Raw genomic sequence first — 17,256 nt, forward strand, 5'->3', positions numbered from 1 at the left:
CTGCTAGCTTCACGATCCACTTGTATAGCTTAGTAGGGAAGGACGTGAATTTTTTTTCGTGGATCTCTGTATACAGGTAGCTGTCTAGCCACTCTTCTTTTGATAGTCGCTAGTTTCTGTTCTCCTGCGTCACAAACTCGTGAATTTTTTTGTCCAACTAGCCTTCAATTTCTTTCTTAGTTGGATTCCAATGATACGATATCACACATCTCTCATGCAGATTCCAGTCTCATAAATGGAACCATTTGTTGGCTTATGGGGGCCTGACCCAGGTTCAAAGTTATCAAGCCAAAAATATCCCTACACTACTGGACCTTTCGGCTTCAGCCCGCGAAGCGTGGAATAAAGTTTCACTCGAAGCAGTATGGGGGGATGTTGGAACCAAGTTTCGGCACCCTTGAGATGGATGTGATGTTGGTTTAGTCCAAATAAACTTGCCTTTACATAGGTCGCTTCACGCACTATTGTACCCTTCAGTACCTTCGCAATTTGTTATAATCGACTTTCACGCAGCCCTAACCAGCGGCTGAAGTCCTTTTGCGCTACTAAGGTAATGAACTGCGATATCTCCTAAACTACGCCAAGTATCTTACTTATCTTATTAACAAGTCTTGATTATCTTCGCGTAAACAGATATTCTATTTTGTGTTCACTTAGCCAATACAGTTATACACATTCGCACATCATATAAGCATTAAAAGTCAAATTCATACCCAATATAACAGATGCATAAAATAGGAAATAAAGATGAAGAATTGATAGAAAATTCTCTTTATTAATACTTCCACTATTTATATAATCGACTCACCCTACGCTCTTAGCTGCAAGGATCCACGCACTCAGTTGCAGAGCCTCTTCCTACGCTACAACCCAAAACTATACTTTACACTTCAGAACTATCTTACACACATCATTCTTCCTTAGACATTATTTGATTGATGCCTTAAATACTTAGAGCCTCGCTCTATTTATACAATCCCATGGCCCGCGGACCATGGGTGGGTAGATATTGTACAGTCGACATTACATTATCAAAATAAGGACGGAGAACCCTATGAATCTTTAGCAACTATGCGCTCCGCACCCACAAAATGCAGAGTGTTTACATTGGAATTACAAAATTGACCAAAATTTGGGCTCTAAGCCCCCAAAACTTCGCTTTGGGGATCGCACACCCACATTGGGTCACTAGGACAAGAAACTACACAATTCCTGAGGGGAACTCGCAGTTAGCTGGTAGGAGCTTGGTAGCAACAACTGTGCAATTCTTGGAGGGAACTGGTAGTCTTTTGCTGGGAGCTCCTGGTGAGGGAAATTGCATTGATGTTGGGAGGTTGACCTGTTGATCATCTCTTCTTAATTTCTGAGCTGAGTGGACTGCTGGGAAGCAGAGAGCTTGCTCATGAAAACTGCACATTTTTTTGGATGAGCAGCCAGTCGACTGTCGAGAGGGATGGCTGGAAAAATTGCGCATTTTCTTGAGAGAGACATGGACGGGAATTGGGTTTCTTTCTGGCCTATTTGCGCAATTTTATCAGTCAAAAGAGTGGGCAATGCTTGTGGCCTCTACACAATTTTTTAGGGGATTCAGTCCCGGGGTGGCTGCTGAATCAAACTCTCTTGTTGACTAGCATGGAGACTGATTGATTTTATTGCAGGAGGCACAGGTTGAAATGGCTTGCTTGGTGCTCCTACGTTGTTATGTGTGACAACCGATCGATTCAATGGCGGGGTGATGGTCCAGCTATTAGAGGGGAGTTAGATCGTCAGAAATTCAGCAACATGACTAAGTGTGTAAATGAGTGAAAGATTCATATGTGATCTTGCAACACACACTTGCATGACTCAGTGATGAGACGACTCAAACCATCCAGACACATATGTACAACATGACTTACCAACACTTGTGATTGATTGTTGGTCAATCGTGATGTTGCTTGCGCAACAATGAATGTGAATCCGTGTGTGAGTGCGACAAATGTTTTCATAGGGGACACAACAAGTACACACGAAGCGAATACTTTAGAGCATAACGAGAACATGGTCGCAAGCATGACTTTGAAATCAACATGCAAGACTTGGTGAAATGAATAAGCAAGGCGAATGGGAAGACTCGTGTGAGCTCACGAAGTGAAACCGAGTGTGTGCAATCATCAAGTGAAACTTTCAGGGAGGCTCTGAAATGGGGTGCAAGCCAAAATTTTGGAGGGTGGTTGTAGCCTCTAAAACAGATCCCTTGTGTTCTGTATTTGGCTTGTTAGTATTTCAATTAGGACACTGACATATTCTAGATCTGTTGATTATTTAGCTATTCGGGATCTTAGATGTTTTTGTCGCAACATTGTTCTGATAATTACATCAAAGGCATGTGTAGAAATGTGAAATGGCATATTCCAATTAGTTTCTGTTTTTTACGAGACCTCTAGAGACTTGTTGCTTCAAAAACTCAAAACTATACAAAGATTCATAAATCTACAAAAATTCTCCATTCTTAAAAAAGATGAAAATAAGGAACATACAAGTTTGCTAGAACTACAGAAACCAACATGCCTTAACAAACTATGTATATCGTTATATGGTTTTAGAATGGGAAGATTCTAGATTAGGTTAATTTTTATCAACTTCACTTTAATATTTGCGGCAAAAATATGGTGATGAATTGCAATGGCTCAATGACTTTTTTTCATAACCGAGGAGATTTTTACCTTAACATTTTTTTTATAATTTTAAAAATATTAAAATTGTTTTAAGAGATTTAATATTAAATAATAAAAATTCATTTTTTAAACCTTTTAAAGATATTGTAACATATAATAATTCATATATATATGGGGTAAATAATACTCTATATAGATAAAAATTAAATTGCAAAAACAAATCCCGTAATGGTAGTGTTAGGGTCCTATATTATAAGGATCTTCGTATTTTTAGTCTTTCTATTCATTTGAGGTCAATTTGTAAATGTTAGTCTTCATTTCATGAGTATTGTGGTTTAAAGGGGTATTTTCTAAAAAAGAGGTTTGGAATTGTATTGAGTGTCATGTAAATTTTTTAAGTCAAAAGGTTACATTTGCTAAAATCCAAAGTGTAATGTCTTGAAGGATTATCATTAAAAGGGTAATACTAAGGGGTCATTGGTCACCATGAGCCAGGTCATCATCATTAAAAGGTCATTTCATCTAAGATTTTGGTCATCACGAGATGGTTAGATGAGCGAAGTCAGTTATGGAAATCAGTTCTTATCAGACATGTCATGTTGTCATTATTTCACATTTAGAAAGTGGGTCACCATTACTTCAAAAGAAGATTTTTGAAATGCATGGAGGCTACAAATGTCCCTTTCATTTTCATTTGAGCTACTCGAAGCTATCATCCACTCTGAAATACTTTGGAGGACAAGAAAGGAATGCTCTTATTCACCATTGGGACCTGCTGCCAAAATTTTGACATGATGCTAAAATTGGGAGCTATTGTGTAACTGAGGATTGATGTGCATTTAAAAGAATCGATGAGCGAGCCATGAGTAAGGGTGTCTCTCATTTCTCTAACCGTCTTAAGGTATCGTTGTTTCATGTTTTTCAATGCAAGCTAGTGCACAAATTCCTAATGCCTTTCGTTGTAAGTGGAACCCTTTTTCTACTGCGTCGAGTCTTTTCCTTGAACCCAATATAACTCTATTTTAAACTACAGTAGAGTTTCATTAACTAGGTTCTTGTTTACCTCTTTCCAAAGAAGAACCCTACCAAGCTGATGCACATTTCTGTTGTTTCATTACACATTTATGTATTTTCATCTTGCTGCAAAATTCACCATTGACTAACACTGCACATTTCTTGGAAGAAGTTTGTAAGTCAGCACATACAACCATGGACACTCTAGAGATGGAAAATAAGGTAAAAGGAGGTGACATTGTAAGGTATGAACCCCAATACCTTAGTCTAGTGAATACCAGGAGGGGTATGGGTCTATTATCCTAAGAGTTATCTAATGGAACATTATAGTAAGCTGTTGAAAGTGATTCAAAGGTATTTTACATGTGAAGGGAGGTTCAACAAAATCTATCAGTACCACATTAGACTTCTGATGCATTTTGTAGGCAAGAAAGCCTTGAATTTTCCTTACTATTTATTTAGGAGTCTCAGCAAAATGGCTGAAAATTTTCAAGTAAGGGGGAGTCAGATTGAACCTAGCCTATTCCATTTTTCATTGATCAAACTGATGGTGCTAAAATAAAATGACAATAGGGAGCAGTCATGGCAAGAGTTCTTGATTTCTTTAGGGTGGATGGCACAATACCATGATAGCCAAAAGAGTAAGAGAGACACCCCATCAATTGCAACCAAAGAGGCCTCATCTGTAGCAGTTGGCTCAATGAAAAGTCCTTTGATTAAGGACAAATCAATGGTGAAGAGAAGTGCCAAGAAACTTCAATTCTCACCCGAGGTAGAACAAGTGGCTAGGAGACCGAGAACAAGAGCTTCAGCCGAGAGTTTTCTTATAGAACTTACACCTATTCAAACTTTTGAGATATCAGAGAGTGCACATGAAGGAGTGGAAACTTATGAAAAAGATAAGAGAATTAAGGACCTACAAGATCAAATTGGTAAGACACATTTAATGATAACATAGCCTCAATGAGAAAACAAAGATATCAAGAGTAAATCCTTACAAGAAATTGCTAAGCCTAATAAGGAAATGAAAATAAAAGAAAGCCTTGGTACATACTGTTGAAGACAAAGGCAAGTAGGTGACAGATAAATAAGACGTACAAAAGATGACAGTTGAGCGGTCAAGGAGACCTAGAACTAGGTCTGCAGTTAAGAAAATGGAAATGCAAGTGAAAGAAGTTGCTCAGTCAAAACAAAGGATAGTGGAAGTATTTGATGAGAAAAATGAGTTCAACAAATTGATGGAACAAATAGAGGAAGTTCAACAACAAGTAGATTGGCTTGCAGAGAAATATCAAAGGGATAAGTTGAGCTTATTTAATCAATTGCAAATTGTTGAACCTGTCATCAACAAGGCCAAACATAAGTTGAAGTGGACCTTGCCTCTACATAGGCAAGTAAGAAATATGTATACATAGAATTTGGTCTTAAAAAGGAGACTCGGACTAGTAAAACAACAACTGACTGAGGCCAGACAATCGAGAAGAAAGAGAAAGAGGGGAAACTTAGGAATACTTGTAGAAACAACACAAAGCTGAATTTCATTAGGTGGATGCCAATAAGTTATGACTTTTGTCCTTTTGTCCATAAAAATCACACAGGAGAAATCAAAGTTTAGAGATGTTGTAGTGCTACGAAAGTTGCTGCTGATTTGATAACAAAGGGAGATAGTGTTTTGGATGCTTCCTTTCAGTTTTGAATTTGTTTCATGAGTTCATGAGCTTCTTAGAGACATTTGAAGGCAACCCACATGCTTCAGAATGTCAGAGATGGATCGGAAATATGCACAATTTAGATTGTTGCGAAAGTTGTTGCGAAATTGGAGATTTGCAACAGATCTTGTGCTTTTGACATAATCCTCTTTTGACTTGTAAATTTGAGTTTTTGGGTTCCAAAAGTTGTTTTGATCGCACTTTTAGGTCATATATCCTTAGGATGGTATGGTTAATTGTTTCTTACGACTATTCCAACTTTGATAATGTATCAAGCTAAAGCGTGCAGTAGGTAATTAGTTCCTAATTTTCAATAAGGTAGGTGATAGTTTGATGTATCTAGATGATGAATGGTTTTCTTTTGAGGAATTTGACCCTTATACATGGCAATGGAATATATTTGATGTATATAATATGTAAAAATCATAGTATAGGGTTGTTGGTCAGATAGGAGAAGAAGAGTTTTTTGCATGTTGTCAGGGATTCATGTGTCAGATCTTGACAGTGATGTGCTTCTTTCATGTTGTAAGTTTCCTTATGTTATTTTCATATCTTAGTTGTATGTATCCATGCTTGGTTGAACTTCAACTTATCTCAAAATTCATCTAAAAGGTGCTCTGTTTTAGTTTACCAAGTGATCTATGTTTTCTTCTTAAAATAACATTTATAGTTTATCTACATTTTGATACTCTATGTGTTGTTTCACCTTCTCTCACACTAACCCTCCTACAATGAATTAATTTGATTCCATCACCAAGACTGCCTACCTTTCCCCTGAACAAGATCCTTTCTCTCTCTAGCTTATCACAGGAAAAATAATCAACTTAATATGACTCCATGCTCAATGGACACATCTCCTTTTCTACCAGAAAATCTTTAAGAATCATACCCTATTGAGCACTTTAAATAGCTTAAGATCATAAAATAATTCAGTGATCTAATTGAGTGAGAAAAACTTAGTAAGAGAGCCCACTCCAAGGCTAGAAAGGCTAGATTCTAGCTTAAAAGTGGTGAGTGTTTACCTTTGTAATTATTTCTCACCCTAAAGGAAATTACATAGTGCTAACCAGTATAATGATTAGAAAGAAGTGTTATCACAAACAACCATGGAGACATGCTAAACTCTTTGGAGACATGCTAAACTCTTTTTTATAAAAGTTTAAACCATCATATCCAAACTCCAAGGGAAAATTAAAACAAATCCTCACTAAGTGTATAAAAATATAAATTAAATATTTCTCCTTCCAAAAGAATGCAATTTGAAAGATGGTGATAGGATAAAGTATATGTGTGCTTTGTCACGTAATTCTTAATATATTCCATCCTCTCGAAACATTTTCCAAAGGGAATTGATTATCTTCAAAAGGCATGGACATATAATGCCATTCTGCTCTTACAGTGGAGCAAAATTCCAGTGGGAAACTATCCAAGCGCTTTAACAAATCGTAAACCTTAAAGAAAATAAAATTTTGTCTATTGTTATCCGCAAGGATGTGATATCCATTCTCCAACCTCACTCTATCCATGGTTAGGATTATATCAGTAAAGTAAGATACGATGGTTCACGATAGTTCTGTATCACCTGGCCACCACTCAAATGCTCTTTCTAGATTCGCATTTGCTTTGACATGCCTTTTCAGCCGCAAAATCTCTGACGAAAGTCCAAATCCCTCATACCCTTCAACATGTTTCCCACTGAAAAGGAAGCTATCTACGAGGCACACACGTTATCATATTTATAATTCAAAAAAGCATGAGGGAATCCTCTTCATATAAATAACAAAATAATTTGGAGTGGGTTGATGATGGAATAAAATGAATTTGAAATCATGGGCCCTTGCAGGAGGATTCTATCTACAATACTCGAGTCTATCGCATAACGTCATCGGAGCTATTGGAGATTTATTTACGGTACACAATCTTCTCCTTCAATACCAGCTCCATTCCATTTAATCACGCAACCTTGCACTTCATTCGCTTCTCTCTCTTCCATATTATCATCAGAATAGCCATTTCTATTATATACAGTGCCTCTTGTTTACAGATTATTGTATTAGATGGTTCTTACATTGGTATTGAGTTTCTTTAAACTATTTAGTACACTATTCTTGTTTCCTTTCGTATGCATGGAAATGAATAAATTAGAATGAGAATGGTTGAATATATATCTTGCAGAATGATCGATAATTGGTTGAATATATATATTGCAGAGTGGTCGATAATGGCATGGGATGATCATAATCGACTCGTGAAAGACCAGAGGCCTCGATATGAATGCCTTCTGTTTTGTAAGCATCACAGGTTTCTCTGTCCTTTTCGTTTCTCCTTTTTTGATTGATATCGAACTACTGCTATATGTATTCATTTCTGATTCCAACCTGTTGTTTTAGATCTGGATGACACATTATATCCGTTACGATTTGGAATTGCTGTTGCATGCACGAAAAACATCGCAGATAATCTAGTTGGACTCAAATAGTATTTTCAAATTTTAATTTAAGCCATGTCTGAAAATTGGCTTCACATTGGGAAGTTTGAGGTTGCATATACAAATTTCCAAAAATTTTTTAGATGCCATTTATATGAATTTTGAATACCCATCTTCGAGATTTGCAACATGAAGGTGACCTCGACTAGAATTCACATTCAGTATACCCAATTTCAGATGCAATTAAGATTTCTCCTTTGACGACACTTTTGACATTTGAACTGTGCGTGCGATTTGGTTCTTTCTATGATAGATTATGCGAATCAAAAGCTTGGAATTGAAAAGAATAGAATCCCAGACATGTTAAAAGAAATTTATACAACTTATGGCACATTCATGGATGGAATCAGGGTAAGCATTCAATCATTTTTGTTTGGTGGAATTCAGTATTGCATTTCAATTTTCAAGGTTCAAATAACTATTTTTGGGACTGGGTAACTTCTCTAATCGACTGCTGAGCCATTCTGCAACATTCTACATGTAACATATTTAACAAGTAGCAAGTAGAATGGAATTATGAGCTTCATTCACCAGACCGTTCTTGCTGAGAAACTGACATACACTTTCCATAATTATTCCATTGTCTTGTATTATTGGCCCATGAGATTTGGCCCATTGGTCGCCACACCACCAAGAGACATATAGCAAAATCTTGAGACCAAAACTTTGCTTCTCATCTGATTTGGTTAGGGTCATGACTGGGGATTCCACTTCAATTGGGATCTACTTTCTCCACATTCAAGAATTTAGTGATTTTTTCACCATGTTGTTTGATCTATGCAGGAAAAAGGCTATGAATTTGACTACGACGATTACCACAGGTATTTAAGAAATATTATCTCTTGTTTGCCCTACAAATCTTATAAAAAAAAATTGACAATGATGTTCCTTTCATTCTTTACCTTTATTGGAATGCAATTGATTGCTTATGTCCAAAAGAGCTATCGTGCTTATCTCAAAACAATATTTCTTATACAGTTTTTGTTCATGGAAGACTGCGATACGAGAATCTTAAACCAGACCCCATTCTGAAGAATTTGTTATTAAGCATGTATCAGAGGAAAATTGTAAGTACATATGGTTTTCCTTCCATTTATTTATATGATTGTAATACATGATGAGAGCATCCTGAGATTTTGGGCAATTTTGAAAAGATACTTTGTATGTGAAACAGATATTTACGAATGGGGAAAGAGTTCATGCCACAGAGGTCCTTAACAGGGTGGGGTTGAGATATTTCTTTGAAGCCATAATATGATTCGAGACACTTAACCCTCCTTCACACAGTACTAGAAACAACAGTAAAGACGTTGCTATATCTACAATAAAAAAGACTCCCATTGTTTGCAAGCCGTCAAAAGAGGCCATAAGGCAGGCTCTTCGAGTTGCAAAAGTTGACCCACAAAGAATGGTGTGTTACGCAAAAGGCTTTGATAGCCATCTCCAGTTAGGTGTATCATTCTTTTACTAATGTAATGAATTCTGTGTTTATTAAAAAACTGTATAAACACATATCGAGATCAATATATATTGGTGTCCAATAAAGATTTGTATATTTAAGAGTAGGGAATATACTCTGTGCCATAGTGATTTTATTGTAGGAATACATAGTTACATTCCTTGCAATTTGAATAGGCATGGACTTGTGTTATATTGGTTTAAAAAAAAACAAAAAAATGTATATACTGGTGTCAAATTTTGTTAGTGTAATCAGATTTTTAGGGTTTTCTTATATTTTCCTGTAAGGGAGGAACCATGAGGAATCATGTCAGGCGCAGCTATTATTTAAGTGAAATTCCATTTTGATCACCTCAGTACTTTTACATCATGATTCTTAATCAATAAATTAATAATTATAAATACATTAATAAACCATAACAAATATTAGTGGCACATACCATAAAATACAATAATCATACTAGACTTTTCTTTTTCACTTCACATGAGAGAGTATTGTCATTGTCTGCTCCACGTTGAGGAGTATTTATATCTTTTCAAGAAATGGCCATCTAGTCAGTCACATCTGATCTAAATGCAGAAACTTTTTCCAATGTAAATGGCTTCATTGTCTTTTGAAAAATTATATTACCGCAGGATTTCATGGTAGATATATCCATTAGTGTAATCACATCCTCCATAGCGCATAATCATCTACTTATATCCATTTTCAACAAGACAAAGAGAATCTTGCAGCCGACGGTAATTAAGTCCCGAAACATAGAGTTGAAGTTTTGTGGCATGGCATTAAAACAGGAAAGAAATTCCTGATGGGTTTATCATATCTTACATACCTCCTAATCATCCACTAATCTTTAGATAGGGTCCCTTTTCAAAAAAGAGGAACTCCACAGAGAATATGCTACTATGAAGTCTTAAAACAACTTGGCAACCTTGCATATCCACATCACATACTTAATTATTTATTCTTTAAGGGACATAGCAAAGCATGCATTTTTCTTTACATTATACAGTGTCTTTCGTAAAAGTTGTGTTTAAATATATTTTGTTTTCTTGCAGATATTATTTTATGAGAGTCCCCGAAATATAGCAGTAGGAAAACGTGAAGGCCTGCATACTGTATTGGTACGACAATTTGATGCTTTTTGCAAGAAGTCGTAGCTGGTCCGATTTTATTCTATTATTAATATTAGCCTTCACTGTAAATAGGTGGGCACTTCATTCCAAACAGAGGGTGTGGATTTTTCCCTTGAAAGTATTCATAAAATTAGGGAAGCTTTGCCCGAGATATGGGAAACAGATAGAGAGAGCTCCGAAAATGTTCGGCGTTCAAGAGGAGCAACTACAACTATTAAAAGTGTTGTCACTGCATAATCTATCAATGAGGAAGTGGGGAACCTTGAAAACCCATTGGAACCTTGCCTCTTCCTAGGGGAAATTCCTACTATCTGTAACCTTGTTATAAATTGCATAAATGATCTCGAAAATCCTTTAATGAATGCTTTAGCGATATTAGATATGTATAATAATCGAAACTCTTTTTATATAAATGTTAATCTTACATCGGGATTTTCTTAAACATTAAGACATTTTTAATGGTTTTATTCAGTTCTCATGGTTTTAAACGTTTAATCAGATCATTAGTTCGAGGAAAACGGATGGGAGGGGATTTGGATGTATAATTACAATACCTTAGTCAATATGATCGACATATGCCGTAGAGCTCCGTGTTTTGCAACGATTAGATTATACCTATCATTGTGAATCTGTGTGGTCATTAGTATTTGCCTTCTCATACTTCGTAACCATTAGAAAGGAAACACAAGTAATGTGATTTAGGGTTGATGGTAAATCAAAGAAAAACGATGAGGTTGACAAACAAAAAGAAATTGAGGAAAAGGGAAGGAAGGTATTGTTATATAGAAGAGAGGTAGAAGGATTTGGAAAATAAATTATTTGTAAATTGATTTTGTAAAGAAATAGGTCGATATGGCTTTCACATTGAAAGGACTTTATAAAGGCAAGACGGTAGGTTTGGATGGGTTTCTTATGGATTTTTAATTTTTAAGACATGATTTATTACTAGTAACTTAGTATTTCTAATCAAATATTAGTAGCATTCATTGCCACTTTGATTGTACTCATTCTTAAATCAGATAATCATAATGTTGTAACAACATTTATAAAATATTGTCTAATATTATATCAGGTTCATTCTAGGATATCTTCTTTGACAACATTTCCTTTTAATAATTTGGCTTCTTTAATGATAAGCAAATAACCGAAGCTATTGTTCTACGTAATATGGCCTTCAATCCATTCGCCCTAGCAACCAAAAGACCCTTAGTTATAAGGATGAAATAAATTGACACACATTGCATCATTCACTCTTCATATAAAACACTTGACAAAAGCATGGTAGAAAATGCAAAAAGGACTTTGACAAGGATGTCTTCTTTCTCCCCTCATTTTCATCCTAGTTGTAGAACCCCTTAGAAGATTGATAAAAAAGGCGATGAGAAATGGAAAACTGAAAGGTATTATACTTAGACTTATTTCGTACATTGCGCACTTATTGTCTGTATATGATATATTAATATTCTATGAAGTAAATATTGGATGTGCTTTGTAACACTTTTCCCATGGCCATGTTCGTAAACAAATCCAAATCCTCTCTATTTTCCTGGCGTATATAAGAAGTGAAAAAAGGAAATTTTCTCTCTTCATAATGAAGATATAGGTTTTGGTTTCAATAACTTGGGGTGCATCTGAAAAGAAAATGATTATCACAAAAATGATTGGCTTTCGCTCCTTGCTAAGTTGGAAAAGTCCATGCTTGGTCATGGTTATGTAATGAATTTCAATTACCTATAATGAAATTTGTTCTAGAAGTTATCCCAATATGTTCAGCCTCACATGCATGGATGCCAATTTTTTTTTTAGCAAAATCCATTAGCTAACTTATTACTTCATTTGGGAAGCATGTGAAGACAAAAATCCCCTCATGCTAGCTTCGTAGAAAATATATGCTACCCTAAAAGTGTTGGAAGCATGGGGACTAAAGAATATATATATATTTTTATACACAGATCTATCAACTAAAAATGTATGATGGTTGATCCAAGATTTATCCCTTTAATCCCAAATTACCAAGGAAAAATGCTCCCCTCCAGGGAAAAATTTGAGGATGGAAATTTATCTTGAAGTTTAGAAACCTTGATGAATCTTGTAGTCCATCATATGCAATCTATAAAATGTTTGACAATATTTTTGAAAAAATATTCAAACTTCTAATAATTTATACAATCTCCATATGATTGTTTTGGCGATTTTTAAGGTGAAATAATTTTATACTATAAAATTTTGGCGAATCGTTTTAGAAAAAAAGGAAATTAGTGAATATTAGCGCCTAAAAATTTCCCAGCTTCCCTCAAGAAAACAATGTTGAGTGAATAATGAAATATGATAAGAAACACCATAATGGTTAAATTACATAGATATCAATTCTAAAACCATTTCCTTTCATAGAAAAATGTATTGTTTAGAGAAATGGAAATGAGGCACAACTTATCATAGAGAAGAATCCTTGAATAGAATGTCAAAACAATCATCTCCTTCCAAATTACTTCATCAATAAACTTCATATAAAATTATTCTTCTACTTAAATTAAATCATGAGGATGGATTATATGAATGAAAAAATCATGTGGCTAGAATGGAGAAACTTTGAAGCAAAGGGAATCATGCTCCTCCATCAAACAACCTATTATATCAAAATAATTGCATCTCTCTAATTGAGAAACACAACCAATTTCTCTACTCCTTAGATCCCTCGAAAGAGTACAACCTGTAGTTATGATATTCAACTCTTTCCAAGGAGTTAAAACCTAATGTTGATCCTTGGTCAGAAAGAACCTATTGGAACTAAAATTTATTGTAAAGAAAAAAATTGTTCTTGTGGCACTTATTGCACAATAAATCTATCACATTCGACAAGATGCAAACATGATGGTTTCATGTTCCGACACGATATGTTGTCTAAACATCAGGAGAAACTACAATTTGTTTATGGAATGTGTTTTATCAAAGGAGGTTTGGAATAAAATTCATAGAATTGTAGTGTCCTTTTTTGTGTGGGAGAGACCCTCCATTGAGGATGTCCTAAATATCTAGCAATGATCAACAATCTTAGAATGCATATATCTTCCCCTAACAATTATTTGGGGAGTTTGGATCACTTGGAAAGACTCCCTCTTTAAACATAGGAATCCATTAGCTCATCCAACAACTATGTAATTCTACATGCATTAGTGTTAGTATGTCCCTCAATATAACCTCTACTAGTTGTGTTATTGGGTAACCAATTCCAATTGGTTGGCTCTTTTTTAGGAATAAGAAGTTTGACCAAATATATAAACCAGTTTGAATATATCAATTACCATAAAAATTTCAAAGATATATGAGAAACAAAAAGTAAAAAAAAAATCATACACATAAATATTTATATAGTGAAAAAATATTTGACCGTTGAAATCTTTAGCGAAACTTTGTTGACCATTGAGATTCACCACTCTTATATTATTGACCAAATATATAGTATAATAAAATGAAATTTTACCTTCATCCACACCTAAAATAAATTCCTTCATACATTACATAATCCTTACTAACTATGATTTTTTCATTACATTCCACCGTCCTTACATCATGCTTTATTTATAGTCAATGAAAACTCTAATTATTATCTCTCAAATTAGTCACAAATGGTTGAATACTATTGGGAAAAATATTCTAAATATTGGGTTTCCTAATCATTTCTAACATAATTCTACTGTAGTCGATCTAATTGACTACGATAAAACCACTAGTCTTAGTTAATTACACAAATTCTGAACTATAGTTACTTTCAATTATGTCAAATAAATGTTAACTCTTTGATTGCACCATAAATTTAGAATATGGCTATCACCATTAATTCTTTGTCAAAAATCCAAATAAAACCATCAATTAAGTTTATCTATCTACTCAATTATATTCCTAGTTAATTCCCCTCGGCTTGTTCATTAAGGCTCAACCTTACTCTATCCACTCAACTAGCTAGTTTAGAAAACTAATCTCCAACCAACTAGCTTACTGCAAATAATTATAACACTTCAATGATTTAACTCTTTTATCTTATTTGTAGGTCAAAACAATATTATACTTTAGTGGCCTAGGGCAGCAATGCCTACTACCTTTTTGCACCATGAGAACTTTGCAACACTCATTGACTTTATCATAAATTTTGCATCATTATTCACTATGTTTACATTTATTGATATAAACTTCATATTTGTTTTCAATATCTCTCACAAAATAGTATTATATACCAGTATTCCTTGTACTCGGATGCTTAGTAAGCCTAGTTCATTTCTAGCAATACTGCAGTCTGATTGTAACAACCTCTTTTTTCTACTTTTCGATCAAACCTAATCTTCAAACACAACTATTACAAGAAAGAAAATTCTTGTCTGTCATGATCAACTTCCATGTATCTAGATTCCATTTTTAATAGTGGCATGATCGACTACCCTGCACTCTTCCAAATTATAACTCCATTAAAGAACTAGAATACATATGCATTAGTTAACCTTATGTCTATATTTATAGCTCTATTAGTGTCGAGAAATATAATTAGATTGTATTCATTATTGTTGTTAGGAATTCTTTAATAGTAGATCACATGATCATTTATGCCAAAAAAATACCTAAATTCTCTCTGGACAATGGTCCAATTCTCTTTACTAGGTGTTTTCATGTACCTACTAGGTACTCCCATTGCTTGAGAAATGTCTAGCAATGTGCACACAATTATATTCATAAAAGTATCGACAACATTTAGATAGGGATCATGGGCCATTTTATCTATCTCTTCGTATTTCTTTGGACACTAGTCAATAGTTATCCTTGCACCAAAAGAAATTTCTACCTTGAGTAACCTGCAATTATGCAATTGCACTTGTTCGGATAATCAATTACTATTTTAAAATGAAATCAATTATCAATAGATTGTTTGTCAACTCAAAAGTCCATAGTTTCTTTTCCAAGTGATTGCACAAAATATACGCAATATACATTTATTTTCTAACACTATGTCACATACCTTAAAAAATTAAAATTCTATTTCTATTAGAATTGGTTTTTATTTTTAATTCTCCTTTATTTATCACATAAGTGTTATATATATATATATATATAACAGCCTAGAACTAAGTGAGGGTTACATGATCACCCCCCTTGTCACTCTATATCTCCCACTCAAGCATATGTAAGATATATTTGGATTCCATCGTTTTTTATTTCATTGAGACAATAATGCTTCTCAACCTAGAGATGTTTTCTCTAACTATATGCTGATCTATTTATTTGGTATACCAAAGTCCTTCACAAAATTCATATATGTACTAATGAGGCATCAATTTCCAACAACAACATATGTCCATAGTTAAGAAGCACATGTGTGTGGTTAATTCCTCATCACTTTTGGTTAAGAGGGTTGTGTCATTGTATTTCGTGCTAAGGGTTATTGTTTTCTTTAGAACTATGTATGCATTTTGTTGTCGCCATGTCACCTTCCTCCATGTGGTGGCATGTGATCATCCTAATTACCCTTGAATGGTCAAGATGATGATAGGGAACATTAATGGTTGGAAATCAGAGTCTCGAACCCTAACCATTTATTCTCAATCGCCTTTGCATTTGTCTTTGATTTCCTCTGCCTCTTTTGCTACTTGTACGATGGCCACAACCACTTCTGGAAGGTGTTATCTCAGCGTTCAACACCTAGTTGAGGACATAGAGGAACGACTATGGCTCCCTCCGTCAACTTCTCAAGATGTCCTTAGCTACCGGTAACCTATCTCTTTATATATTTGTGTAAATGACTTTGTTCGCTTGTAATTGGTAGTCTATGGATTCTGTAATTGACCCTAGATTGATTATTCTTTGTTTTGATTGCTTATTTCAAAAATGTCATGTATGACGAGGGTCTTTCCCTTCAACACTCCTGGTCTTTGTTTATTTTTCCTTTCAAGTAAATTGGTCTCCTCACTTCTCATAATTTCACTTATTGTGCAGATTTTTTCTATTAGTCACTTTTTCATTTACACGAGGTAATTCCGGCATAGTCTGATCGGCTTCTGAGAGAGCCACGAGACCCCAGTTGAGTTCGGTGACCCAGAGTTAGAGTGTTGTTTTGACGTACCCCAGAGGTACATACCCCTGTAACCTATCAAACATAGCCACTTTTTTCCTCTACTTCCACTATTATGAGTGATCCTACATAGTTAAAAGTTTCTCTCGTGGGTATTCAAGAGGGTTCGCATGGGTATTGAATACTTACTAGGTAAGAAAATATCATTTCCTTTTTTTTGGTTTATTACAATGTAGATAGAATTGTTTTCTATCAATATGGTTCTAATAATGTCTGTTATACTCATCTTGTAGGGGTGAGGGTTTCCTTTCTGGTATTTTGGTTATAGTTCATTTCGTGAAATCGAGCTATGTTGCAAATTAGAAGCCCAACTCGCTGCTTCCTCTAGGTTGATGATACTCAATTACTTGGGCTCTACCAAATGCGGGTGACTCCTTTAAAATTTCTATGTTGTCATTGTTATTGGAATATGTAAAGGATATTGTTCTCTGAGGCCAAATTAGCATCATATTACCCTTTTGAGGACAATTATGTCCCATTTTGTTTTTCGTCCCCTCTGGTGAAGGGGTTACAATGTGATTATTATATTTATTTTTTTTCTATTTATGAGACCGCTATAAACATTACCTTAGTCTCGATACCAAGTGTCTCCTTGTAATTTATACCAAAGGTATCATACATAAATAAAGTGAATGCCCCTTTCCTTGGGGTGGAAGATCTAACATATGTATTGTTTTC

At 34.8% G+C, this 17,256-nt stretch overlaps 1 protein-coding gene across 1 annotated transcript; it reads left to right on the forward strand.

The window, feature by feature from the left end:
• Positions 1–7,601: 7,601 nt before the first annotated feature.
• Positions 7,602–10,700, forward strand: LOC149150896 (uncharacterized). Its single transcript, XM_089442978.1, has 7 exons — positions 7,602–7,668; positions 8,122–8,219; positions 8,652–8,689; positions 8,863–8,935; positions 9,043–9,090; positions 10,386–10,451; positions 10,536–10,700. Exons 1-7 carry the CDS (start codon positions 7,602–7,604, stop codon positions 10,698–10,700), a joined length of 555 nt encoding a protein of 184 aa, XP_089299104.1.
• The last annotated feature ends 6,556 nt before the right edge of the window (positions 10,701–17,256 follow it).

This window comes from Pinus tabuliformis, chromosome 9 (genome assembly GCF_031772625.1).
Source record: "Pinus tabuliformis cultivar Carrire ecotype Pingquan chromosome 9, CPIR1, whole genome shotgun sequence".
In the NCBI taxonomy this organism is placed as follows: Eukaryota; Viridiplantae; Streptophyta; class Pinopsida; order Pinales; family Pinaceae; genus Pinus; species Pinus tabuliformis.